Genomic DNA, 24,683 nt, shown 5'->3' with positions numbered 1-24,683 from the left:
ACTATTAAAAGCTAAGGTATACTTCGTGCCGTTCTGTCTCACGCTCAGCCTTTCAATGTATAGTCTACTGATTTCAAAATCGCGAGCCCATAGACCTTATTCACAGCAGTGCCATCTTTGATTTTTTATGGGAATGACAACTAGGCTGTGAAGGATAGACTTACAGTCTCTTCAATGGGCTGTACTGCAGTTTAAAGTGTTTTTGGATCATTCAGTGGACAAAACATTGAAAAACATCTTTCTCATTGAGTAGATAAAAAAACTCCAGACAATAACTCCACGAGCTTTTTACAGCTTTATACCGTGCGTGCCATTGAAGAGATCAAGTCTATCCCTCACAGCCTTATTGTCATTCCCATTAAAAAATCAAAGATGGCTCTACCGTGAATAAGGTATATAAGGTCTCATTCGAGACATGCATGCTGCGACTGCTTTGTAACACTCGTTTTGCACTGTCAACAGCAGGCGCATGCGCCTAAGACACGCAAACCCGCAAACTTTCCACTTGTCTAAAAATCTAGGCTGTGTCTCATTTGGAAGGCTGCATGCTAGGTAGGACACATCCTTTGAAGACTGCAGTATACCGAGGCTGTATCTCGTTTGGAAGGATGCATCCTCCGGAGGTCGCATTTGTCGGCCGCATACGTCATCGAGGCTGTCTCGTTTCAGAAAAGCGAGTAGGACACTTCGAATACAGCCTTCGAATGCGACCTTCTTTCATGGGAATTCAGAGGATGCATGAGGTGTATTCCTTCGTGGGCACTCATAACCCACAATTCTTTGCTTCAATGGAAATGTCTAAAAAAAATGACGGCAATTTGCCCCTAAATATGATGTTCAAACGCAAGGAATGTTAATTCCCAAGTTGAAGTACCTCAGTAGATGGGTGCAGAGTATATAATATGTATAATTATATTAATATATAATTAAAATAAAGTATTAGACTAAAAGTACAACTGTAAATTTATTTTCTTTACATCATTATAACTCTCCTAAAATGTACCTCATACATTCCGAGACGAGACGGCCTTCATAGGACAAACGGAAACATAACGTAACATGGTTGCTATGACAGCATGCCACTCTTTAACAAGCGGGAGCGCTTTGAGTGAGAAGGGAACAAAGTCTCTTTAGAAGGGAATGTATGAGGTACATTTTAGGAGAGTTATTATGATGTAAAGAGAAAAGAAAATAGATTTTACATGTGTACTTTTAGTCTAATATTTTATTTATATACTCTGCACTCGTCTACTGAGGTACTTCAACTTGGGAATTAACATTCCTTATGTTTGAACATCATATTTACGGGCAAACTGGCATAATTGTTTTTTAGACATTTCCGTTAAAGCAAAGAATTGTGGTTTATGAGTGCCCACGAAGGATACACCTCATGCATCCTCCGAACTCCCGTGAAAGAAGGTCGCATTCGAAGGCTGCATTCGGAGTGTCCTACTCGCTTTTCTGAAATGAGACAGCCTCGATGAAGTATGCGGCCGACAAATGCGACCTCCGGAGGACGCATCCTTCCAAACGAGACACAGCCAAAGTCCCTCTGGAAGGGAATGCATGGGGTACATTTTAGGAGAGTTATAATGATGTAAAGAGAATAGAAAATAGATTTTACAGGTGTACTTTTAGTCTAATATGTTATTTTAATTATATATTAATATAATTATACATTTATATACTCTGCACCCATCTACTGAGGTACTTCAACTTGGGAATTAACACTCCTTGCGTTTGAACATCATATTTACGGGCAAATTGGCGTAACCTTTTTTAGACATTTCCGTTGAAGCAAAGAATTGTGGGTTGCAAGTGCCCACGAAAGATACACCTCATGCATCCTCCGAATTCCCATGAAAGCAGGTCGCATTTGAAGGCTGCATTCGAAGTGTCCTACTCGCTTTCCTGAAAAGAGACAGCCTCGATGACGTATGCGGCCGACAAATGCGACCTCCGGAGGACGCAGCCTTCCAAACGAGACACAGTGTTCTCCAAGTAAAAATAGTTACAAAATAATCAGATAGTTCAACCGCTTGTATCTAGGTAGGGGAATAAAGTCCAAAACAATATAAATTAAATAAAAACTCAAAGCACAAACTGTGGAAAAACACGGTAGTGTTATACACATGATAAACAGGGTATGGGACGCCTATTCAGGAAAAACTGAATGCTACATTTGTCCAATTGCATGAACCTAGCATATGATATGAATCTTTTAGTATCTTTAAGCTTTGGTCATTAATTTGTTCTCATCTTAAAGAGAGTATAACACATGGCAAAACTACATCAGGCAGTTGAAGAAACCCCACGACAACAACCCAGTACTGTTCTCAAACCAAGGTTCCACTTTGTCAGAGCTGATTAAACTTTGACAACAGAGAAATTAAATAATATGGCCTTTTTTTTTCTTTTTTTTTTTTTAAATTAACCCGTACAAAAGCCAGTCCATGCTGCTTCTCCCTCAGCAAAGTCACATTCAGCAGTCACAAAACCATTCTCACATATAGAGCAATCTCAACACCCACAGGAAAAGTTGTAGGTATTCAAAAAAGAAAGAAATCAAATCAAATCAGGACATTTGTCTGTTTCCATTTTAAACACCAGATATACAGTATTAATCACACACGTACACGCATTCAGACAAATACATCTAAAAAAAAAGAAAAAAAAGAAAAAAAGAAAATAAATGGAAGCAAGTAGATTTTACCACAAACTCGGAGCACTACATTTTGTTGATTCTGAACAGATACATATTCACATTTATCTGTTATTTACACAATACTTTGATAAACCAGGTTCTGAATAGTTCTATTGTACCTCAATGTTCTGTACTGACTGTAAGAGCCGCTGTAACCAAGATCAAATATGGAAAATAATAATAATAATAATTTTAAATAAAATAAAAACCCATTTTTTAATAAGCACTGTTCGCTAGTTTGGTATATTTGGCATAAACACAGAAACTCGGAAATGATGACAGGTAGGGTTCATTTAAAATAGACAAAAATAGAATCTGATCAACTGCATAAAATGTTTTTCTAAAAGCCAACTATTTTGATCTATACAGGAATGCCTGTTCCACGAGGCAAAGGGCGGAAATTTATGTTACATTGTCAGTGTTCTTCAGGTGAGCCAAAACCTGGAAAAACACAGACTGAGAATCTTAAATGTCATGTATTATTCAAATCAACTTGCTTTTTGTAATGTCTATGTACATATACAGTGCTGTGAATTCTCATGATTTCTCCTGTTTTTGTGTATATCTCATATACATTGTTTCAAAAATTCAAACAAAATCTAACATAAAACTAAGGCAATCTGAGTAAACACAAAATACATTTTTAAATAATAATGTTATTTATTGAAGCAAAAAAATTTTCCAATACCAACTGGGTATTATACTAAATCCCCAAATCTATGAAACTGCATTTTCAGCTGGACTAGACACACCCAAGCCTGATTACCGCCAGCCCTGTTCAATTAAATCAACACCTAAATAGTACTTTTTCAGCAGCATGAAGTTGGCTAAAAGGTCTCACCCAGTAGCACACTATGCTAAGGTCAAAAGAAATTCCAGAAATGATGAGGAAAAAGGTGACTGAAATACATCAGTCTAGGAAGGGTTACAAAGCTATTTCAAAGGCTCTGGGACTCCAAAGAACCACAGTGAGAGCCATTATCTCTAAATGGAGAAAACTTGGCACAGTAGTGAACCTTCCCAGAAGTGGCCGACCTTCCAAAATTCCTCCAAGAGCACAGCCACGACTCATCCAGGGAGTCACAAAAAAGCCAAGGACAACATCCAAGGAACTGCAGGCCTCTCTCGCATCAATAAAGGTTAATGTTCATGATTCCACTACCAGAAAGACACTGGCCAAAAATGGCATCCATGGAAGAGTGGCGAGGCAAAAATCACTGCTAACACAAAAAGAACATTAAGGCTTGTCTGAATTTTGCCAAAACACACCTTGATGATCCTCAAAGCTTTTGGGAGAATGTTCTGTGGACTGATGAGTCGAAAGTGGAACTGTTTGGAAGACGGGTCCCATTTTATCTGGCATAAATCAAACACAGAATTCCACAAAATGATCATCATACCTACGGTCAAGCATTGTGGTGGTAGTGTGATGTATGGGGATGCTTTGCAGCTTCAGGGCCAGGGCGACTTGCAATAATTGAGGGAAACATGAATTCTGCTCTCTACCAGAAAATCCTAAAGGAGAACGTCCGGTCATCAGTCCGTGAGCTGAAGCTGAAGCACAACTGGATTATGCAGCAAGACAATGATCCAAAGCATAGCAGTAAGTCCAACTCTGAATGGCTCAAAAGAAGCAAAATTATCGTTTTGGAGTGGCCTAGTCAAAGTCCTGACTTGAACCCGATTGAGATGCTGTGGCAGGACCTTAAACGGGAAGTTCATGCTCAAAAACCCTCCAATGTGGCTGAACTAAAGCAGTTCTGTAAAGAAGAGTGGACCAAAATTCCACCACAGCGTTGTGAAAGACTGATCTCCAGTTATTGGAAGCGTCTGGTTGCAGTTGTTGCTGCTAAAGGTGGCACAGCCAGCTATTAAGTTTAAGGGGCAGTTGGTTTTTCACATGGGTGATATAGGTGTTGGATAACTTTTTTGCTTCAATTAAACATATATATATATTTAAAAACTGTATTTTGTGTTTACTCAGGTTGCCTTTGATTTATGTTATATCTCATTTGAAGATCTAAAACAATTTAGTATGACAAATACACAAAAATAGAAGAAACCAGGAACGGGGGCAAATACTTTTTCACAGAACTGTTTATACCAAAAAGTGGCTCAATCTCAGCAGTACATACTGCCGGCTGAAATTCATAGATGAATGAGGATCCACTTTTTTTTTGTTTTTGTTTACGGACAGTGTAATCTGATGTAGCATTGGAGAAAAAGAGCCATTCTTTGTATTCAGAGCACATGCACAAAGACACCACTTAAACTCAACAAAGTGAATCACAAACAAAAAAAAACACTGTTAAAGGAGAATGAAAATATGTGAGGAGCATGTAACACTTTTCCAGTGCCCAAACAATTTTTTGTTGTTTTCTGATTATGTTGCACAATTTGCGAAATACCTCATACTCGCACAGTGAGATATCAATTTCGACCATAGTAACATCCATGATGTCTTTATTAAAATGTTTTTTACGGGCTTGTCAATCTGATAACTTAAACAAATTAAAAAAATAATTCGATTTATTATTTTTCCGTTAGTACGTTTCACAATAAGGAAAACTAACTTTATTTCAGCTCTTTATGTAATGTTATTGCATGTTATCAGATTCCTTTAGGTTCAAAGAATTAAGATTGTGTTTTTTGACTCATATAAGGGGATGACTAGTAGGTTAATTAACAAAGGAAATAATTCTGATGAACAGTGTCTGACTGGGCAACAGTAGTCAAATGAGCAGTCTAAGAGCTGGAGAATGCAGCTGATGGTGCAAATGTTACTTGTGACAAAAACTTCGCTCCTCCAGAGTTGGGAGAGAGCTCCTGTGGTTTTCAAGAGCATCTTTGAAACTTAATTATGAAAATCACTGTACAATCTACATTTTCATATCCGTGTACAATGCAACAGAAGGTTTGTTTACTGGTATGTTCAAAGCAAATTTCGATAGCCAATATCAATCATAAAAATCCAAATCCGAGTCTTTCTTACCTTGATATATGAGCCAAGAGCACGCAATACCCCCCGGTATAATATTCAGCCGTGTTGACAACTTCTTGGTTCGAAAAATTTATTTTTAAAATAAAAAGGTGGCTATTTAAAAAAAGAGAACTAGTTTTGAAACCCATGATGTTGATGCATTCAAAACACCAGTTGCCTGTAGAGAAATTCGATGATTCTTTTTCTTTTTTTAAAGTAAATTACAAAGTATGAGCATGTCACAACTTTGTCCGTTTGTGCTGTACAATATAATACCAACCTGCACAACACATTGCCGCAAAACACTGATAGGCTGAGTTGACCCTAAGTGGCTCATATTCACAGCTACTTGGGGGGGGTGGGAAATGTGTAGGACGATTAAAAATTAAAAGTCTGCCATTTTAAAACAGTTTTGCCAGGAAAGCCTGCAGCAGACAACTATGTGCTACAGAGCAGTCTCCCATCCTGGTAATGCTTGTTTTAAAACAAAAACAGACAAAAACAAACAAAACAAAACAGACTAACAAATAAAAAGAGGCGGGACATTTCTCCCATCATCAGGCACTGCTGAGGAGAGCCTATCAGTCACAGATTCAGCTGAAACTGAACAATACCATGAATATAGCAACACCATGGCAACAGCCTGCCCCAGTTTCCTATCGGACCAATCCGAGCTCAGCTGCTGCGCCGCTCTCCAAGAAGCACTGCAACGTTGGCCTGACTTGATAGGACATATAACTGGCTGAAAAGCAGCAGGTCCTTTTACAGACTTGGCAAATTCTTGGAACATGATCTTTTCTCCATTCAGGAAGCAGACTTTAAAAAGGTGACCAGGAATGAGCACTTAGCTGAACGGCTATGAAACCTCATGAGCCTGGGCCCCAGACACCGGCCCTGCAGATATACTGTATAGAAAACAAAGGTGAAGAATGAAAAATCTCTGCATGTGGAGACAGTCCTCTGGCAGGTGTTAGGCGGCTCACTCAGTCAAGAGCTGCTGGAGCAGGCTCTTCTGCTGAGACTGGGCTGTAGTGGTCCCACTCGGGCCCTTTTGGGACCCTATGGGCCCTGACTGGTTCAGGTAGGAGTCGCTACCCACAAGGTTTACCGTGCACTGGACATCAGCAAACACTTGAACCTGCTGTACCTGAGAAATATAGAAAGAAAATTATGTATACATTTAGCTTGACACAAATTATTCCTCAAAGATAGATAAGAAAAAACAAATCTAAATATTCTGGGTTCAATACAAGTTAAGCTCAACAGACAGCATTTGTTGTAATGATGATTACCACAAAGAATAATTTCGACTTGCCTCTCCATTTCTTTAAAAAAAAATAGAGGTTACAGTGAGTCATTTACAATGGAAGTTAATGGGGCCAATTTTTGGAGGGTTTAAAAGTGCAATAATTCTTCTGTTAAAACTCATGCATTATTTGCGCTGTAAGTTGTTTAATTTGTCTCTTTTATGTTCGTTATAGGGTTTTAGGGTTTATGTCTGTCACCATTTACTCACTCTAATGACATTCTAAACCCAAATTGCTCTCTTTATTCCATGGAACCCAAAAGGAAATATCAATCAGAATGTCCAAGCTCCTGTTTTCCATACAATGGAAGTGGATCGGAACCAGGGAAAGCTGTGGTCAGCATTCACTTTCAAATGGAAAAAAACAGCTTGAAAAATCTGCTAGATATCTTCTTTTCTGTTTCATGCAATAGAGTAAAATGGGTTTGGATTGTCATTTTTTTATTATTTTTATTTTTTTATACTGTGATCATATTACCTGATCGTTACACATAGAAGTGACGTTGCCAAGGTTGTTGTTACCCATGCCAACAGATGGTCCAATGGGAGGTAGAGAGCCCACCACTCCTGATCCCCCAGCCATTGACACGGTGATACTCATGTTGTTATAAACGCCTTGCTGCCCAAAGCTCTGAGAGGTAGGCTGACAAGCCTGGTTAAACATACTAACACAGAAAACAAATAGATTAAAACATGATGTTTGATACATTCATAAGATTATCAGTGATTGGAAGTAAACTGGTCTAAATGAAGATGGGACAAAATGGCAAGAATGCTAAATTGCATACCCTTGGGTGACTTCATTTGTGACCTCTGCAAGCTAAAGTTGTATTATTCAATTTAGGAATTCACAGTTCTTTAACACTGGATCGGATCTACCAACCTCTTTTGGAATATTGAACACCATACCTGTTGTTGCCTATGGCCCCTTGCTGCCAGTTCTTCATGTCGGGTGATTGATAACCAGGTGGAGGTTGCGCTTGCTGGAGCAGAGGACTCTGGGAGGTGGAGTTCTGAGGTGAAAGAAGGGGGCTGGTTGGACTAAGCTCAGGAGCAAATGATGGATCTCCTTGCTGGATCATGCCTGTGGGAGATACGGTTTAGGTTAGTGGATCACGGTCTAAATCCTAACCCCATACTGTTCCATCCAGACAGTAGAAAAAAAAAAAATTTGCCCTCTGAGTTTGAGCACATTTTTAACTTTGTACATGGTAAAATGTTTATTATGAATACTGGTAGTAGCAATCGGTGCTGTATGCTTACTTCTTTAGGTGTTAGGACTGGTGCTAGTGAACTAAAAAATCCAATAGCCCAAATCTTTTTTTTTTTTTAGCAATTACTTATTTCTGTTGTTATTATTTACTACTACAATTTACTACAACAACTACTGCTACTATTTTGATACAATGTCAAATTGATCTGTTTTCCCTCCCCCACAGAATATGCTACCTTATTTCCTGCTATGAAATTAAAACAATAATACTTTGATAATTTTTATTAACATATTAAGTGTACCAGTTTAAGAACACAACACTGAAAACACGTATCTGACCAATAATCTGGTCAAATTGAATGAATTTTTTAACCACAAATGTCAGCAAAACTGTTGCACTGTGCAGCACTGATTTAGATAGAGTCTGGTGCTAAAATTAACACACAAGTTTGGTGCATCTTTCATTTCTTTGGTGTTTAAAGTTTATGCAATCGACAACTGTAAAAACATTTCATTTCATATCCGTACAACAAATTAGATAAAGAAACAGGTGCAGGTTTTAATTGTTCAAACATTTGTTGGTAAGGAAATTTAGAGACTTGGCATCTCTATTAGACACCATGACAGATGAGTAAAGCTATGATGATTCATTTGTAATATTCTAGTGTAAATATCATTAAGCGTGTGAGACGTACCAGGCCCCCCAAATTGCTGAAAAAGCCCTTGCTGAACAGGAGTGTTCACAGGCCCCTCAAATTGCCCTTGAATGCCTCCTATAATGCCTTGGTTTCCCATGCCCCCCCTGGCGGAAAGCTTGGGGTCCAGAGGTCCTCCTCCCATGGAGTTAAAATGGCTCGGAGAGGTAGGGGTGTTCCCAGGCACGGCACTGTAGCTTGGAGGATAGCCAAACTGCTGCTGCTGTGGCTGTTGCTGCTGGGGGCCCTTGGGAATTCGCTGAGCTCCCATAGTGTTCAACCCTTGCCTCATCAGCATGACTTTCTGCTGAAGAATCTGCCGCTGTCGGTGCTGGAAACTGTACAGCTCCCGTTGCCGCTGGGCCATCATCTGAGCATTAAGTGGAGGCTGTGGAAAAGAGGCGAGGCTTGCAATCAGTCTCAGTCAAACTGGCGCATACTCATACACAATAACAAAGAAAGACTTTGAATGGGTAGGAGTGTAAAAGCACATCAATGCATTGCAATGAATCAATTTGACAATGACAATTCAATCCATCAATTAACTTATTATAATTATGCTTTCATTTCATAAACAAAAGAAAAGTCTTCATTTAGATTCAGTTGTAAATATCCACTCAATCCAGAGACCAAATGTATTTCCAAAGTGGTAAAAATAGTTTTTATGCAGTGCAATTGTAAATATGAATAGTGTATTAAATACAGTAAAAAATAACAAAAAGAAAAAAAATACCAAAATATCACAATCACCATCTCATACTTTTTTTACAACTGCACATAAAAACAGTTACAAGCACCCACCTCCTCAAACCACAAATGGTACATATAAATAAAACTAATATAAATGAATAAACACATGTAATGACAGCATTTTCAGCATAGTTTTGATCATAACTATGAATCAAACCAAACTGAGATCACAATTCAGATCTACAATAAAGAATTGTAATCAGAACAAATCGTTATCAAATCAAATTGTTGAGCAAATATTAATACTGCTTTGAGTGGCATTCATTATTTGGCTTGGTGTATGTTTCACTAACCTGAGAGGGCATTTGAGGCTGCTGCAGGCCCTGACGCATCCCCATGGCAATGTACCCACCCTGTGGGAACTGGCCCATGGTAGCAAGTCTATTCTGGAGCTGCTGGAGAGAGGAGATAGAAGCAATAGATCACCACTAAACAAGTGCAACTAATCATTCGTTCGCTCAGCAGCTGCAGCTGACAAAAGACTAGGTTAGTTCCACAGCATGTTATTTCAATAGAAAGCATTCACTGGATCTGTTACACAAAGAAACAAAATCCCAAGAGGGGGATTTAGAGGTTGTGCGATCACATTTATTATTACTACACAGTGAAGTGAAGGCTGGAGCTCTACCTGCTGTGGGCCTTGAAGACGTTGCTGGAGCTGGAGTCTCAGCTGGTTGGGTGGCAGCCGCAGCTGGTTGGGCACACCAGGAGCTCGGTTTATGCCGGGTCTCACAGCTATGCCCACGTTTCCTGGAAACAGCATCCGTGGGGCCCCGAAACTCATTCCCTGTGTGGTGCCCATCTCAGCAGAGAATTGTGAGGGGTAGCTGGGAAGTTTGGGGTCCATGGGCACAGGAGTTGGGGGCTGAGGCTGAGGAAAGGATTGGGTTACGGGTTCGAGGCATCCACTCTGTAGACAAGGCAGTAAACCAGAAAGTGTTTCTTTGACACATTGGCTTTCATTCAATAACCGTGGAAATGTATGTTTTTGCAAACGTTTTCATGCTGAAATCACAATTCATCAACAAGTTTCTACACATTTAGAATAAAATTTAGGAACAACTTAAACCATGCATGCAAAAATGTTTGTAAAATAACAATGTTAATTACCACAAAAAAATTTTATTTCAACACGTCCCTCCTTCTCTTTAAAAAAAAAAATAAAGAAGCAAAAATCAAGGTTACAGTGAGTCATTTATAACAGAAGTGAATTGGAACAATATTTAGAGGGTTTAAAGTCAGTAATGTGAAGCTTATAACTTACAGTACATTAATTCTTCAGTTAAAACCTGTGTATTATTTAAGCTGTTACATTGTTTAAACAGTTGTTTTTATGGTCATAATGTTGTCATGTCAACGAAGTTGTAAAATCGGATATAACTTTACACAGAAAAGGATAGCAAGTGATTCTATCAAACTATCTATCGTTAACAAGCATATTGTTTATGTCTTGTGGCTATACTTTTGAAACAGTCAGTATTTTAACATTTATGGATTGGCCCCATTTACTTCCATTGTAAGTGCCTTACTGTAAGTTTTGCTTTTACTACAAAAAAAGGAGGATCAAGTCGCATTTAATTTTTGTGGTAATCAACATTATGCTACAAATATTGTCAATTGAGCTTAACTTGTACGTAACCCGGAATATCCTTTTAAGCCATATATATATATATATATATATATATATATATACACATACACACACACACACCGATCAGCCACAACATTAAAACCTCCTGCCTAATATTGTGTAGGTCCCCCTCGTGCTGCCAAACAGCGCTAACCAGCGCTATCTCAGAATAGGATTCTGAGATGCTATTCTTCTCACCACAATTGTACAGAGCGGTTATCTGAGTTACCGTAGAATCTGTCAGTTCTAACCAGTCTGGCCATTCTCTGTTGACCTCTCTCATCAACAAGGCATTTCTGTCCACAGAACTGCCACTCACTGGATGTTTTTTAGTTTTTGGCACCATTCAGAGTAAATTCTAGAGACTGTTGTGTGTAAAAATCCCACGAGATCAGCAGTTACAGAAATACTCAAATCAATCAAACTCTTTTTCCCCATTCTGATGGTTGATCTAAACATTAACTGAAGCTCCTGACCCATATCTGCATGGTTTTATGGCACTGCTGCCACAAGATTGGCTGATTAGATAATCACATGGATGATTGTTCGTGCAAGTGATCTGCAATACATACTGCATAAAAAAGCAGCTGATCACATGTAGTCTAGGTGTAGAGAGCATACTTAATGAGCATAAAGGTACATTTGCAGAGAGTGACAAAATACTGTACAAGACAGGTTGTGCAGAAAGCCCTTGTATTACGTTAATTACTAAGTAATTCTTTAGAATAATCCTGATTCATTAACATAAGGAGGGCAAGAACAAACATTGTGAATCTGTCAGAAATGTTGTGAGAACTTTTTCACACAGATAAGTACGCAACTTTTACGCCATTATTAGTGCGAGACCCACTGTTCTTGTAAATGTAAAAGGTGAATAAAAAGTTTTTTCCAGTGTGCAAATAACACTAACTTGAACAAGTTTGTCAATGCCCAGCGCTCGGTCTATCTCGGCCAGGTCGCTCTCGTCTGTGCGGCTCAAGAAAGTGACCAGCTGCTCCAGCAGGGCCTTCTCATCGTTACGGCCCTCTGTAGTGGTGGGTGGACACAGCATCTCATCCAGCGGACACGGAACACACTGCCTGCTTACAACATAGAAGAAACGGTCGCCGATTAAGAGGGGAAGGAAGGAACCTTTGTAAGTTTCACTGATTTATTACAAATGACAATGACATTCAAAAAACACTCACTCTTGAGGAGAGGACAGAGGGGCCTGTGTCTGGTTGCCCAAACTGCTATCGAAGGACGTGGGGTCAACCAGGGACAAGGGTTGAAACTGCTGAGAATCAGAAAGTTCCTGCTTGGCCAGACCTGAATCAAAGGAGGTAATAACAGTCATTAACTTACATCTCTCCTTCACTGTATGTCTTCAAAAGTTTATGTATTCAGTTCAGATGTAAAGCATTCAGTTCAGTACCCGTGTTGGTGTTGAAAGAGTTGAGGCTGTTTGGATTGGCAAAGGGGCTGCTGCGTTCCTTAGGTGGCTGAAAAGGGTCTGTGTGACCAAGATCCGGTACCTGGACTTGACCCTGAGCCTGGTTTGGAGTGGAGGGGTCACAGAACTCGAAAGAGGACAGACTCGTGAGGTTGGAGCCATCAGGGTATGCTAAAGAGAGAGGTGAAGTTTAGAAGAAAAGCAGTTATTGAGGATTCAAAAGGGCTAGATCACCCAAAAATGAAAATTCTCCCATCATTTATACCTACCCTCATGTCGTATGAAACTCGAAAGTCTTCATATTGTTCTTGGAGCACAAAATGAGAAATTTTGAAGAACGTACTGGTCGCTCTTTTTCATGCAATTCCAATGAATGGGGACTGCTCTTGAAAGCTTCAAATAGAATGCCAAAGCACCATACAAGTAGTCCATATTACTTGTGTGCTATATTCCAAGCCATCTGAACTCAATCGATAGCTTTGAGTGAGAAATCTACTGGAATTTAAGTCTTCTGTCATAAGATATTCACTGAAAATCTTGATATCCAAGTTCATAAGAGAAGTTGCGTTGCCCAATTCTTGAATGAATCATTCGCATTGGTTTTGTGAGCTGGATCAACCAAGTCATTTTAAAGATCCAACTCAAAAGGAGGATTCATTCATGCTAAGGAGAGCTAGGGCAGATGTCAAGATATTCAGTGATTAACAACTTAAATTTTGGTCCATTTCTCAAACAAAACTATCATACGGCTTCAGAAGACTTGGAATATAGCGCACAAGTCGTATGGACCTCTTTTATGATACTTTTATGGTGCTTTTGCATCCTTTTTGAAGCTTCAAAGCTTCAGTGCCCATTCATATTGGACAGAAAAGAGCAACTAGTACATTTGTCAAAAATTCTCCTTTTGTGTTCCACAGAAGAAATTAAGTCATACTGGTCGACATGAGGATAAGTAAATGATGACAGAATTTTCCTATTTAGGTGAAACTTTAAGGTAAATTAAGCATTATGAATTTTAAAAATTAACAAATTGTTTGTTTATCAGTGTGCAGGGGATGTGTTCTAACAGTATGACGGGCCTCACATTGGCTTAATGATCCTGGCGACTCTTTCTTCACATTCACCCCTATGGAAAGGTCATCCACGTTGGGCTCCTCTACTGCTTTACCTCCCACTGAGCTTCTCAGAGTGGGCAACAGCTGGTTCAAAGTATCCAGATCGGTACTGAGAAACTGCTACTCATGTAAACACACACAGTGGTGGAGTAAAAATGAGAGCAAAAGTCATCAACATCAAAAGGCACACTAGAGCATCAGAAAGAGTAAGTCAGAGCATTATTGCCTCAAATAAGCACAAGGGTTTGACAGTTTAAGAACATAGCAAGAGAGTGTACCCATGTCCTGGGTGTTAAAAGCAACTTGTAACAGCTTCCAAGCAAGAATAAGGGCTACACATTTTTAAAGTTTACAATGTTTACACTTTCCCGGAAAATAAACCAACAAATGGCTTGCTTACTTGTCTGTGGATAATAAGCTGGATATGCTGAAATGATATCAACACATCTTAAATTTTACTATTTAATATTGTTTGTTTCTGCCTACATAGAGTTATTTAATAACAAAATGATGCCTTGAAAACGGCATGCCTAATTAGTTCACAGTGTATTCAGAAAGTATTCAGACGCCTTCATTCTAATCACATTTTGGTATTTTGCAGCCTTATGCTAAAATGCTTTAAATTATAATTTTTTTCACATCATTCTACACTCCATACTCCATAATGACAAAGCAAAAACCAGATTTTTTGATAACTTTGCAAATTTATTAAAAAGAAAAAACTGAAATATCACACTGACATAAGTATTCAGACCCTTTGCTATGACACTTGAAATTTAGCTCATGTGCACCCCATTTCTCTGGATCATCTTTCAGATATTTCTACACTTTGACTGGAGTCCACCGGTGGCAAATTCAATTGATTGGACATGATTTGGAAAGGCACACATCTGTTTATATAAGGTCTCACAGCTGAAAATACATATTTCAGTGGCAGGGACTGGGGGACTGGTCAGGGTTGAAGGTAAGCTGAACTCAGCAAAATATAGAGATATCCTTTATGAAAACCTGGTCCAGAGAGCTCAGGACCTCAGACTGGACCGAAGGTTCACCTTCCAACAGGACAATAACCCTAAGCACACAGTCAAGACAACGCAAGCGTGGCTTAGGGACAACTCTGTGAATGTCTTTGAGTGGCCCAGCCAGAGCCCGGACTTGAACCCAATCGAACATCTCTGGAGAGACTTGAAAATGGCCATCCACCAACGGTCCTCATCCAACCTGACAGTCCCCAAATCCCCAAATCCAGGTGTGCAAAGCTTGTCGCATCATACCCAAAAAGACTTGAGGCTGCCAAAGGTGCTTCAACTAACTACTGAGTAAAGAGTTTGAATACTTATGTCAATGTGATATTTCAGTTTTTTCTTTTTAATACATTTGCAAAGTTACCAAAAATCTGTTTTTTGCTTTGTCATTATGGAGTATGGAGTGTAGATTGATGCAAAAAAATAAAATTAAATAATAATAATAATTTAAAGCATTTTAGCATAAGGCTGCTACATAACAAAATGTGAAAAAAAATGAATACTTTCTGAAAGCACTGTAGTTCAAGCATTGTTAATCATTCATTTGTTACATTAAAAAAGGATTAAATGTCAAAACAGATTTTTACCCGCAATACATCTCATTTTTGTTTAGATTTTCCAAAACTATGGCCAGAAGTAGGAACGCCTATTCCTATCAAAAATACAGAAATTGGTGACCTCCAGCGAAAAAATGTTGTCAGTGTGATCGGGGCATGAAAATAGCAGACTAATATTTGTACAATAGGAAAAAAATCTGTTTACAGATTAAATATGTCTTACAGTACAAACAATTAATAAGCAAGGACGGATGTAAATACCGGGCTGGGCCTGTCACTGGATTTAGGCGAGCAAGGTGTCGCAGGGCTTGTACAGACAGTGTGGGCAACACAGGGGACGTTCTCTCTGCTCCCTTTCTTTTCTGACTTCACTTTGACCGTCTGGAGGCTAAGGGATGCTGGAGGTGGCAGATCCTCTAGGTCCTTTTCATCTGTATCCAGCAGGAAACGCAGCAGCTGGTGATCTTGCGGCTCCTTCCCCAGCGCCCGTGCTATGGCGCCGGGACTGGCCGGAGGCTCCTTCTTGATATCGGGCTCCTTGGCTGCATCTGCAGGGCTGCTGTCCTGGAGCAGACGATGCAGAATCTTGTGTCGCTCAGTCAGGCTGCTGTGAGAGGCCGGGCACTGAGCCACAGGCACAGGACGGGGCTGGGAGGAGTCATGTTCGGCTGTGCCTGTGCTAAGTTTGTCATCCAAGAGCTGGTTGAGTTTAAGGTTGCCCACCGCAGCACTCTTAGTCTCATCAGATGCTTCAGGTGGTTTGGCTGGAGGCTGACGTGCTGGAGAGCTGCTGGGGGTTGGAGTCTGTCGAGAGGGCAATGGAGAGGGGAGAGAGAAACCGACACCATCACCGCCGGACTGCTGCCTGTTCAGACCGCCAGCGGGTGAGTGTATGCTGGGCGCCGAGGGGGAAAAGGGGTGGCCGGGCAAGCGAGGGCTGCTGGCCAGGCCCGGGCTGCCCCGTGGAGGTCGGAGCGACATGAATGAGGTAGGGGTGGTTGTGAGAGGGCTGCCTAGTGGCGAGGGGCTGCTGACCTGCTGGGAAGGCCTGACGCGGCTCGCCGTCAGGTAGCCAGGTGGAGTGGGTGTGGGGGGTCCAGGAGTGGCACAGGTGCCATTGCTGTTGTTGAGATGGAGGCTGGGGTCACTGGAGGGCTGCAGGGCGGGTGAGCGGGAGGGTGGGGCAGCAGGAGATGGAAGGCTGTGGGTAGTGTTTTCCTGAGAGCTAGCAGTGTTGTGTTCCCTAAAACACACATTTAAATATCCAAAAGTGTCAGAGAATCAATATAGTATCATTCAAATGTCATTATTGTGTGTCAGTCTTAATAATAATAAAAAATGGCATGTAGAGAAACCCTAAAAAGTATTTGGACACACTTTAAAAAGTATGTCATGGCATTAAATAATACAATATCAAACCAAGTGGCATTATTTTAAAATAAGACATCCAAATTGTCAAGCAAACATTTCACACACAAAAAAGTTTTTTAGGTTTTAAATGATAAAACCATAGATATGATGTTCGAAATTAAGAGAAAAAGTAGTGGAACATGTCTACAGTTAATATGAACTCCACCAGTGGTTACTCTGCTAGAACACCTGTGGGAGCTTGATAAGAACTGACTTCATTTATGCACTAAAAATGACCTTGGGTTCGGTTGGCTAAAAGTAATTGCAAAAAGGGCTAAGAAAAGTGAAGTTTGCAGTAAAATTCTAGTATCATTTGTTTGCAGATGCCACTTGTTCTGATATTTTTCTGTGTAATGACATACATTTATTAAGAGTGGCTTAAGTGTCCACGTATTTTTTGGGGCCACTGTATGAGCTTATAAGGTGAGAGATGTACCTGTCTATAGTGTGAATGCCCATGATGAAGGGCTGTACATCTGGGTTTGGGGGGCAGCAGAATTTGCAGCGCGTCTGCGCACTGAGAGGCGTCCCATCACTGAGTGTGAACTGGTACAGAGGACTAATGGCCGTGCCGTGGGTCATCACTGTCAACATGCAAACACACACAGAGTAGCTTAAAGGGATAGTTAACCCAAAAAGGAAAATTCTCTCATCGTTTACTAACCCTTATGCCATCCCAGATAAGTATGACTTTCTTTCTTCTGCAGAACACAAATGAAGATATTTAGAAAAATATCTCAGCTCTGTAGGTCCATACAATGCAAGTGAATGGTTGCCAGAACTTTGGAAGTCCAAAAACCATATAAAGGCAGCATAAAAGTAATCCAGACAACTCCAGTGGTTGAAGCCATGTCATCTGAAGCGATACGATAGGTGTGGGTGAGAAACAGATGAATATTTAAGTCCTTTTTCACTTTAAATTATCCTCCCTGCCCAGTAGGTGGCGATATGCACAAAGAATGTGAATTGCCAAAAACAAAGGAAGAAGAATGTGAAAGTGAAAGTGGAGATTGATAGTAAAAAAGGACTTAAATACTGGTCTGTTTCTCACCCACTCCTATCATTTCGCCTCTGAAGATATGGATTTAACCACTGGAGTCATTTGAATTTCTTTTATGCTGCATGTATGTGCTTTCTGGAGCTTTAAAGTTCTGATCACCATTCAATTCAAAATCAAAGTCAAAGTATACTTTATTGACCCCAAGGGGAAATTTGGTGTGGACTCAATGTTGCAATATTTCAATGAACATTAGAAATTACACACAGTAGAGCACAAACACACAATAAAAAGACATTCAATCAATGTGAACTGCTTTAAAAATTTTGCACTGATACAGGCACAAATTAGTTCTTAATCCTATTTAATTTACAATGTGGATCTCTGAATCTTCTTCCAAAAGGAGGCAATTCATATTGTGAGTACAAAAAGTGGGATGGATCACTCAGTTGGATGTATCACTCACATTGTATGGACCTACAGAGCTAAAATATTTTTCTAAAAACATCCATTTGTGTTTAGTAAAACAAAGAAAGTCATACACATCTGGAATGGCATGAGGGTGAGTAAATGATGAGAGTATTTTCATTTTTGGGTGAACTATTCCTTTAAAATCTGGTTAATCAATTTTATCAAGCAACAAAGCTAAAACTACTGAATCTCAGCAACAATGTTTTTAAAGACTCCATGTACATTTTTAGTTTTGTGGCTTTTAGTCCATGGCTATTAGCTTTGAAGCCATCTATAAGCAAATATATTCCTAAATGTCACAAAAATTAACATATAGCACATATACCCATTGAAAATATACAGACTTTCTCTTCCAGAAAAATTGACCAAAATACTGATGACTCATTTTACAATACACCTAAGCTATTTGCTATTAAAAAAGGGAAGAGCCCGGAAAAAATAAGAACTAAATCAACACATGACACATCACCGAGCGATTTCATGGAGTTTCTGAGCTACAAATCAAAACAAGAGTGTCAATCATAAAAATAAATAAATCATAAAACAATCATTCCAAGATCATCTCTAGGGTAAAGAAAGACAAGGTCTGGTCATTACTGCTTTAAAACAGCAAGTAATAATCCTAATATAATCCCATGCTCACCCTCGTGAAGCAGCTTCTTGGCATGGGAGGGCTCATTGCCCTGAGGCTGGAAGAACGCATAGATGCACTTCCTGACCAGGTCCTCCCAGCCTGGTCGGCCTGTGGCCCTCAGAGCACCCGTCTCAATAGAGATGATTTTCCCTGCACACATACACACATACACACACACACACACACACACAGGGAAGATCATTAGCTTCATTCAACAGTACTTGAAGATGGAGATGAGGAAGCTTTTCAAATACCAAATATGACAACAAAACGTTTAGCGTTTCCCTTGTGCACAACACCTAGTTAAGAAATGAGTTGAGGAAACAACAAAATTGTCAGTGTTTATACTATATGTACATATATCATAAGCAAGACATTTGAGGAACAAAGTCGTGCCTGTTTATGCACAGGAATCACAATTACGGGAAACAACGTATCCGCTCGATGTATATGAAACTTGTTGTAAAACTTGAAACTTGATGTGAAGTTTAAGGTGGCTCTGATGTGGCATTTGATTCATGCAAAACTGAAGTCACCTCAGAGTAAGAACTTCTCAGAGCACAAAAGCAAGAGGAAAAAGTTCAAAGGCCTTGTGCATTGCAATGTATAAAATGGTCAGAGATCACTGCAAGTCATTGCAAAAAAGTTACTTGAAAGTTTATGTTTATAGCAGAAAGCTCTCTTTTCCTATTAGCCTCTGCAATTTCATGTGTCGATCTTTCAGTATGTTTACATGTCCAGTTATAATCGAGTTACAGCTGGTTTTTGCATAGTCAATCTAGTTTCCATCTATCTGTCCAAGTATATATGTCAATGCATTATCGAATATTTTAAGGAAGTCAGCTGAAGAAGTGTTAAACACAAGTTGTGATGCACAATGGTGACCTAGATAATGTAATTGTAGCTCAGCTTCAACAGCATGTATACACCTTAATCGGACAACAAGTGGCATTCTTGTGGTCCGATTAATGTGTATACATGCTGTTGAAGTTGAGTTACAATCACACTGACTAGGTCTGCATGACCACATTCAAAAAATCTGGTATGATTTCAGTCAGACTAAAGCATTTACTTGACATTCTAAAAAGACAAATTAATGTTTTAGTCCAACTGAAATTGAACTTTGCAATGCATGTAAACATACTGTTTGTTATCACTATCACATTTTTTTTTTTTTTAATCAATAACTTTTGTCTCAGTTTATGATAACCCTGCATGGGCTCTTACATGATGACAGTTTTGGCAGATCAATGGTCTTAGCAGCTGAGACTGGAGTGTGTGTATATGTAACGAAAGACTACCTGTAGGGTCCTGCTTGGTGATGAAGGACTCTGTACTGACAGAGATCGGTGGTGGACGGGGCATTCGGCATGCTATACAGATCAAACAGCTTTGCAGGTCTGTGGACAACATAAACCACAATGTGATTTTTGGGGGGGGGGGGGGGGTGGGAACCTCCTCAAAAACTTAACTTCACAGAATTCAGCAGATTTCTCTCCAAAACCAGCACAGATAATGGCAAATTGCATCTGGGTCCTAAATGCGACTCATCAGATTGATTGAGCCTTGTAAACATAAAAAATCTCGATTAATGCAGTCAGCTTGTAGTTGTGTCGATGAACGTGTGCATGCATACTCTATATGTGCTTAACACTAAAAAAAATGATTTCATATTTGAACATCAGCTTGTTTCATCAGACTTCCTGTGCGAAGCTTAATATGTAGGTGGGTATGAATTTATGTGTGAGTGTGTGTGGTCTCACCTTCGCCATCCTCCTGCACTGCTCTGGGCTGAGAGACCGTGAAGCACTGCATGAGCTCATACTGTTGTCGGGCCTCCTGGTTCTCTGAATCAACCTCGTCTGGAGGCCTTTTCAGCAACCTGCAGTTAAAAGTGTGGCTGTTTCTCCGGCCTTGCTCCTGAGGCCATGACACACCGTTTACTGGAAACACACACAGATGAGCAAGGTAATGATAAGTGAGAGATAAAGACCATCAGAGGAGTGTCACTGCATGCTTAAGTAACAGAGGTTGATCTTGAGCCTTTCTGCTAATATTACTAGGGTATCATTAACACATAATTTACTCATAATTCTCTCATAATGTACTCACCCACATGCCATCCCAGATGTGTAGGACTTTCTTCTGCTGAACACAAACATAGATTTTTAGAAGAATATCTCAGCTCTGTAGGTCCATACAATGCAAGTGAATGGGTATTAAAATTCTGAAGGTCCAAATAGCACATAAAGGCAGACTTAAAGTAATCATTATGACTCCAGTGGTTAAATCAATATTTTCAGAAGTGATATGATAGGTGTGGGTGAGAAACAGATCAATAGTTAAATCCTTTTTTACTATAAATCTCCACAATCTACAAAAGGACTTAAATATTAATATTTTTTCACCCACACCTATCAAATCACTTCTGAAGACATAGATTTAACCAATGGAGTCTTACTGATTACTTTTATGCTGCCTTTATGTGCTTTTTGGGGCTTCAAAATGTTGGTACCCATTCACTTGGATTGTGAGAACCTACAGAGCTGAGATATTCTTCTAAAAAATATTTGTTTGAGTTCAGCAGAAGCAGTCATTCAAATCTGGAATGCATAAATGATCAGAAAATTTTCATTTTTGGGTAAACTATCTCTTTAGCAGCCCACTAGATGGGAAGATTATCAGTTAATAATTAAAATTTTGGTCTTTTTTCTGAAGACACATGAAATGAATTCAGAAGACTTGGAATATAGCACACAAACCGCATGGACCACTTTTATAATACATTTATGATACTTTTCTTGTGCTTTTTATGCATTTATTTATTTTTTGTTATATTGGAGTCCCAGTCCTCATTCTTTTTTTATATGGAACAGAGTGGCCAGGATATTCTTCCAAAAATGACCTGTTGTGTTCTACGAAAGAAAGTCCAACAGGTTTGGAACAACATAAGGGTGAGCAAATTATTTTCAACAATCCCTTTAAAATGCACAAAAGTTTCAGTGTGGCTCAATGAAACTCTTTATTTGTGTGCTCTTACTATGGCCTTCCTCACTGAGATACTCACCAAGGCTCTTGGGTAGCAGGTTACGCACAAACTCGTTGTGATCTCCCACGTGAAGGATGCTGTAGACACTGGAGGTCATCAGCTCTTCCTGGGTGTAGCCCAGATAACTGGTGACATTCTCAGACACAAACACAACGCGCCCCTCACGGTTCACAACGAAAAAGAAGCCATCCAGGGCCTTGACGAATAGGCAGGGAAAAGCAAGGGAAGGAAGACAAGACAGAAGATAAAAAGACAAGTAAAGAAGTTAAACATCTACCTCTGAAGGGAAGTGCCTTGCACAAAAGCGCCCAAGGACCACAGCCACAATCCCATCCATGGGAACTGGGCCAGGATGACAATGTCAGATGAGGCCAAAATACAAATATAGGTCTACAGCAACACTATGAGATCATACAACCTAATTTTCAGTATTTTTAACATATAAAAAGCCCAAAAAGTCTGACATACCTCCAAGAGAAGTGGCCCAAGGGCCTCCTTCTCAACCATGCCCTGACTGCTGGACGATATGTCACTCTTCTGCACCTCATTATCTGGAGACATTAGAGCTGCTTTCTCTGTGAACACACAAAGAACATCACTTTCAAATCCCAAGCCACCAGAGACATTTCAATATGACTGCATGAATCTAAGGCTAGATTTATGTGCACTTGCTGTTTGCAGCACTGTAAAGAAATGTGCATTATCTCACTATTGTCCTCCTTCCTTCTTCTGGATTGGGTGTATAAAAGCTACACAATAGAAACCTCTCCAAGACTAATGTGAGCAAAGTGGTACTTTTGGACAGAAGCCACGGCAAATGTGCAGCGAACCCTCTTAAGACAAGCTTGAGACAGAACAGTCACAATCCAGTCACTCCTGTCCCAGTTAGACTCAAAGAGCTGATATAATGTGTCAATTATTATTCTGCAGCCAAACTACTTAACCTTCCTTCTCCTCTTGAGATCAAAGCTTCTGAAGGACCGCATGAGAACACCGCTCAGTCCAGCAGCTGGAGAGAAAAGAGGACGAGTCTGTTTGTTTTGGGATGGATTCTAAGTGAAGACTTCTTGAAGGAAAGGCTAAATTTAGATTAGAGCTGCTTTGCATGTGCCGTATTTACATACATAACAGCAATGTAGCTCTCGCTCAGTAACTTTTGCAAAACACACAACTGCACCATGAAATAAATCTGGTTTGTAGCCTTCTGAACTTTGGACCGCAGGAGTTTAAAATGAGGTCAATCTGGTTGGAGGGGACAGGAGTTAGAAAGATTTAGGACAAAAACATATTCTACGCATGTACACAAACACTGATGCAATAGCTTCAGTCAAAAATAAATAAATAAATGCATAACAAGGGCGTTGCCCAGTTGTACATCCTGAAAATGCTTTCTTGCATTACTGTGGTGGTAACAAAGCTAAGAACTCAAGGCGACGAAAGAGCTACCTTCAAATGTATGAGCCATTAAAGGAATAGTCAAGTCATTTTTATTTGTATAGTGCTTTTCACAACACACATCGTTTCAAAGCAGCTTTACAGGAAATCATGCATAAACAAAAAATTAAACTGTAATATCTATAAAGTCTTAGAGTGATCATCGTGTAGTTTGATTAAAGATGATTGTAAATTGTGCATAGAAAATAAATAATTAAATAATAATTGTATTTAGAACCCCTGTGAGCAAGCTGAAAGAGACTGTGGCAAGGAACACAAAACTTCTTAAGATGTTGGTTAATGGAGAAAAATAACCTTGGTAAAAACCATGCTCACTGTGGGGGCCAGTTCCCCTCTGGCTAACCAGCATGAATATAATGCCAATATTAGTTATTTGTGTGCAGTGCAAGTCATGGTTTTAAATTTGTAAATTAAGCATTAAAGTACATTGTTTAAAAAAAAGAAAGAAAAGAATATATATTTTTTTAGCTTTAAGATTAATGACTAATATCTTTGTCCATCCTGGATTAACTGCAGAAGTTCACATTGATGCATTGTCCTTTGTTAGTTGGCTGATGAAGGCTTTTGTTGTCAATTAAATGATAGTCTATGTATTCCATTTCAGGAGTGTAGTCTATCAATAGACAAAGGTGATGCAGGCAGAGATTAATGAGGTGCATCGTAGATCAACCTGCAGGTCATTGCGGTGAGGTTCGGTGGGGTCCAACCAAAGTCCAAGGTTCAGGCAGTGGCAAAAGAAGTATCCCATGTCTTACAGTTGGAGTTGGCATCAGTTCATCCTCTGAAGTCAAAAGACTGAAGTGATGTCTGGCTGGCACTGGCTGTAGTTTGTTGTTATCTTTCAGCGATACGTAGCAGTGGAGTCCGACACCAAACAGGAACGGAGCTGGATCTGGCTGGCTCTTGTAACCTCAGGATATGAATCGCAAGGTTGAGACATGGAAACAAAAAAATTTATATTAGATTAGATGCCATTCAATTTTATGCAGATTTATAGATTATGATGGATGTTTCTGGTTCAGGCAGACCTAACTAAAGCAGCCTAATTGTGAGTTGATGGATAAATTAGGGGTATGCCTGGCTAAATAGATGAGTCTTTAGTCTAGACTTAAACTGGGTGAGTGTGTCTGCATCCTGAACAGTGTTAGGGAGACTATTCCATAGTTGAGGAGCCAAATATGAAAAGGATCTACCTCCTTTTGTGGATTTTGATATTCTTGGAATTATTAACAAGCCAGAATTTTGTGATCGTAATGTACA

At 39.6% G+C, this 24,683-nt stretch overlaps 1 protein-coding gene across 10 annotated transcripts in view; it reads right to left on the bottom strand.

Moving 5' to 3' along the window:
• Window positions 1-880: 880 nt before the first annotated feature.
• The window catches only part of LOC127456684 (nuclear receptor coactivator 1-like), a 104,085-nt gene continuing 80,282 nt past the window's right edge, over window positions 881-24,683 (bottom strand). For 7 of the 10 annotated variants that reach the window (XM_051725158.1, XM_051725154.1, XM_051725157.1 and 4 more), the window contains 17 exons: window positions 22,437-22,543; window positions 21,987-22,164; window positions 20,683-20,862; window positions 20,221-20,319; window positions 18,929-19,069; window positions 17,254-17,401; window positions 15,669-16,650; window positions 13,795-13,945; window positions 12,693-12,881; window positions 12,466-12,586; window positions 12,189-12,357; window positions 10,277-10,558; window positions 9,942-10,043; window positions 8,899-9,286; window positions 7,900-8,074; window positions 7,469-7,655; window positions 6,643-6,831 (listed from right to left, as the gene is read on the bottom strand). In XM_051725158.1, the coding sequence (XP_051581118.1) occupies window positions 6,664-6,831; window positions 7,469-7,655; window positions 7,900-8,074; window positions 8,899-9,286; window positions 9,942-10,043; window positions 10,277-10,558; window positions 12,189-12,357; window positions 12,466-12,586; window positions 12,693-12,881; window positions 13,795-13,945; window positions 15,669-16,650; window positions 17,254-17,401; window positions 18,929-19,069; window positions 20,221-20,319; window positions 20,683-20,862; window positions 21,987-22,164; window positions 22,437-22,543 (3,767 nt within the window). In that variant the 3' untranslated portion in view covers window positions 6,643-6,663. Of the gene's footprint in view, window positions 6,832-7,468; window positions 7,656-7,899; window positions 8,075-8,898; window positions 9,287-9,941; window positions 10,044-10,276; window positions 10,559-12,188; window positions 12,358-12,465; window positions 12,587-12,692; window positions 12,882-13,794; window positions 13,946-15,668; window positions 16,651-17,253; window positions 17,402-18,928; window positions 19,070-20,220; window positions 20,320-20,682; window positions 20,863-21,986; window positions 22,165-22,436; window positions 22,544-22,912; window positions 22,978-24,683 lie in introns of all 10 variants that reach the window. The other 3 variants (XM_051725162.1, XM_051725164.1, XM_051725161.1) reach the window with 3 other exon arrangements.

This window comes from Myxocyprinus asiaticus, chromosome 19 (assembly GCF_019703515.2).
Source record: "Myxocyprinus asiaticus isolate MX2 ecotype Aquarium Trade chromosome 19, UBuf_Myxa_2, whole genome shotgun sequence".
In the NCBI taxonomy this organism is placed as follows: domain Eukaryota; kingdom Metazoa; phylum Chordata; class Actinopteri; order Cypriniformes; family Catostomidae; genus Myxocyprinus; species Myxocyprinus asiaticus.
The sequence above is the reverse complement of the archived record's forward strand: the minus strand, read 5'-3'. Positions and strand labels throughout refer to the sequence as shown.